Genomic DNA, 3,485 nt, shown 5'->3' on the forward strand with positions numbered 1-3,485 from the left:
TTTTCGAAAGTAAAGGTAATTTCGTGTTAGCATTCCCTAATGTGTTCTCTGGGTACATATGTAATTAAGAAATTAATTACATCGTGTACTTGGAGAACCATAGGGAAATGCTGCCGAAATTTCCTTAGGCCCGGAAAGTGGTCAACCATTTGCTAGTGGGAATACACTTCCAACGATGGGTTAGGTTGGAGCGATAAGGACCTTTGAAATCATTCATTTGGAATGTGTTGATATGTGATGTTGAATATAATTTGTTTCTTGGGTTTTAATCATACGTTGTTATAAATGGACCGTCGTTGGATGTATAATGGTTCTCGAACTACACCAGAATACTTAACCGGGGTTAATGAGTTCTGTAGAATCGCAGTGCAACACCAATGGAGTACTCTCGTTGAAAAAAGGCTAACCAAAGCAAGACCTATTTTATGCCCTTGTCATGATTGTAACAATGTGAAGAGGTGGGAAGACTTTAAGAAAATTGAGGACCATTTGATTATTCGTGGGTTTATGCCAGACTACAGTATTTGGTATTGGCATGGTGAAAAATTTCCTCCCATGGATAATTCTTCTTCTATTAACGGCAATGAAGTTGATGAGAGAGAGCCGAATGGTTTTGATGATTATGAAGTGGGTTTTAATGATGACATGGAGGAAGACATGATAGATGAGATGATAAACGGGTTAGGCGATCATGTTAATGAAGATTCTCATATATATGAGAATGTGTCGAAAGCAGCTGAGACACCGTTGTATCCTGGTTGTTCTAAGTATTCCAAGCTTTCTGGGATTTTAACATTATACAACTTGAAAGTGAAGAGTGGGTGGACCAACACTAGTTTCACTTTGTTGTTGGAAACCCTCTCTGATATGTTTCCAGAAGGAAATAACATTCCTAAGTCGACTTACTATGCGAAGAAGTTAATGTGTCCATTGGGTTTAGAGTACACCAAGATCCTTGATGTCCTAATGATTGTGTGCTATATCGAAAGGAGAATGCAAAATTGGATGCTTGCCTAAAGTGTGGTGTGTCACGATACAAGCGAGAGGGCTTAAATAAGGATCCCTTGAAGTGGCCACCAGCTAAGGTAGTATGGTATCTTCCCATAATACCAAGGTTGAAGCGCCTGTTCTCAGTTAAGGATGAAGCGAAAAAATTAGTGTGGCATAAAAATGAGAGGAAGAAAGATGGGTTGTTTAGACACCCAGCTGATTCGTTGCATTGGAAAAACATTGACAAGACATTTCCAGAATTCGGGAAGGAGCCGAGGAACATAAGACTGGCATTAAGTACGGATGGGATGAATCCATTTAGCACTCTTAGTAGTCAACATGGTACATGGTCCGTTCTTCTGTCAATATACAACCTACCTCCTTGGTTGTGCATGAAGCGCAAGTACATCATGTTATCACTTCTAATCCCAGGTCCTAAACAACCTGGCCATGAGATAGATGTTTATTTGGAGCCCCTTATTGACGATTTGAAACTGTTGTGGGATGAAGGTGTTGTGACATTTGATGCTCTTTCGGGTACAAATTTTAGATTAAGAGCCATGGTGTTTTGTACCATAAATGATTTTCCTGCATATGGAAATTTGTCAGGGTACAAAGTCAAAGGAGAAAAACCATGCCCTATTTGTGAGGATGACATGCAAATTACACGCTTGAAGCATTGTGGCAAGAATGTGTATATGCATACTAGACGATCACTGCGTTGAAATCATCCATATCGGAAGATGAGACAACAATTCAACGGGCATGTTGAGAAGGGAGTAAGTCGTGATCCATTGACAGGAATTGAAGTGTATGAGAAATTAAAAATGTTAAGACAATCTTCGGTAAGATGCACAGAGAAAAATCAAAGAAAGTTGTGTTCTGGAAAAAAGTGTCTAAGTTATGGGATCTGCCTTATTGGAAGCACTTGTCGGTTCGACATTGTCTTGATGTTATGCACATTAAAAAAAAAATGTTTGTGAGGCACTAATTAGGATTTTGTTGAATATCAAAGGGAAGACAAAGGATGGTGATAATGTGCGTAGAGACATGAAGGAAGCCAAAATTCGACCTAAGTTATGGCCTGAGGATAATGAAGCAACAAAAAAGCATTTTTGCCCCATGCGTGTTATACATTGTCTAAAGAAGAAAAAAGAATCTTTTGTGAGTATTTGAAAGGAATCAAGGTGCCGACAGGGTATTCGTTGAACATAGGGCGTTTTGTTTCTACTAATGATAAGAAAATTGTTGGTATGAAGTCCCATGATTGTCATGTGATGATGCAAGTGTTCATGCCAATTGCACTCCGAGGCCTTTTGCCAAAACATGTTAGGCATGTTGTTGTGAAGCTTTTCTTGTTTTTCAATGCAATTTGTAGTAAGGTGATAGATCCAAAAACACTCGACGGTATGGAATATGATATTGTTGAAATATAATGCAAATTCGAGATGTATTTTTCTCCTTCTTTTTTTGACATAATGGTTCACCTTGTTATGCACTTTCCTCGTAAGATAAAGGAGTGTGGTCCTGTATTTATGCATTGGATGTACCCTTATGAGAGGCAAATTGGGTACTTTGGCAAATAAGGCAAAAAACAGAGCAAATCCTGAAGGGAGCATCGTTAAAGGAACCATAGTAGAGGAAGCAAGGAACTATTGTTCAGTATTTTTAGCTAAGGCTAAAGAAATTGGGATTTCGACTTCTCGTCACGAGGGAAGACTTCAAGGGAAGGGTATAGTAGGTCGAAAATTGGTTAAACCTCCACTTGATCGATATAAGAAATCCCACCGATTTGTGCTACAAAACCTATCTGCAGTTCATCCATACATTGAAAAACATCTACATGAGTTGAAAATTCACAATCCTAGGATCAGCTCCTATGCGTTGATGCAGGAGCATAATCACCACTTTGTTGAGTGGTTTGAAGGTCAAGTGAAGCTTGAATTGAGCAGAAATGAGAATGTTTTAGAAACAATCAAGTGGCTTTCACGAGGTCCATAACCACTTGTCTATACTTATGAGGGTTACGATATCAATGGATTCACTTTTGCCACTTGTCGTCAGGATGGAAAAAGTGTTCAACAAAATAGTGGTGTTGTCGTGGTTGCATCCTCTACTGAATACTCAAGTTCTAGGGATACAAGGCCAGTTGAAGCTACGCAGGCATATTACAGTGTCATTTAAGAAATTTGGGAGTTGGATTATGTTGATTTCACAATTCCTTTATTTCGTTGCACATGGGCTGATAACCGCCGTGGTATGAAAATCGATAAGTTATTTGGATTCACCTTGGTTGACTCTAGTCGATACATTGATGGTGAAGAGCCTTTTATATTAACCTCACAATCGAAACAAGCATTCTAGATCAAGGATAATATAGATCCGCAATGGCGTGTTGTAGTTGAAGGCAAGAGAAAAATTGTGGGTGTGGAAGATGTTGTGGATGAAGAAGAGTATGACCAATTTGATGACATCCCGCCTTTAACAATGGGAGT

General features: G+C 39.0%; 1 protein-coding gene across 1 annotated transcript; it reads left to right on the forward strand.

The window, feature by feature from the left end:
• The first annotated feature begins 285 nt into the window (after nt 1-285).
• Nucleotides 286-1,715, forward strand: LOC145565192 (uncharacterized). Its single transcript, XM_081625270.1, has 2 exons — nt 286-810; nt 990-1,715. The coding sequence occupies exons 1-2, from the start codon at nt 286-288 to the stop codon at nt 1,713-1,715; spliced, it is 1,251 nt and encodes a 416-aa protein (XP_081481396.1).
• The last annotated feature ends 1,770 nt before the right edge of the window (nt 1,716-3,485 follow it).

This window comes from Chenopodium album, chromosome 10 (assembly GCF_948465745.1).
Source record: "Chenopodium album chromosome 10, dcCheAlbu1.1, whole genome shotgun sequence".
In the NCBI taxonomy this organism is placed as follows: domain Eukaryota; kingdom Viridiplantae; phylum Streptophyta; class Magnoliopsida; order Caryophyllales; family Amaranthaceae; genus Chenopodium; species Chenopodium album.

Bases quoted from the DNA above. Each gene is read 5' to 3' on its own strand.
- LOC145565192 (XM_081625270.1), top strand. From the start codon at position 286: ATGGACCGTCGTTGGATGTATAATGGTTCTCGAACTACACCAGAATAC. The intron at 811-989 runs GTGAAGAGTGGG...CTATATCGAAAG, and splicing joins TAACATTATACAACTTGAAA to GAGAATGCAAAATTGGATGC.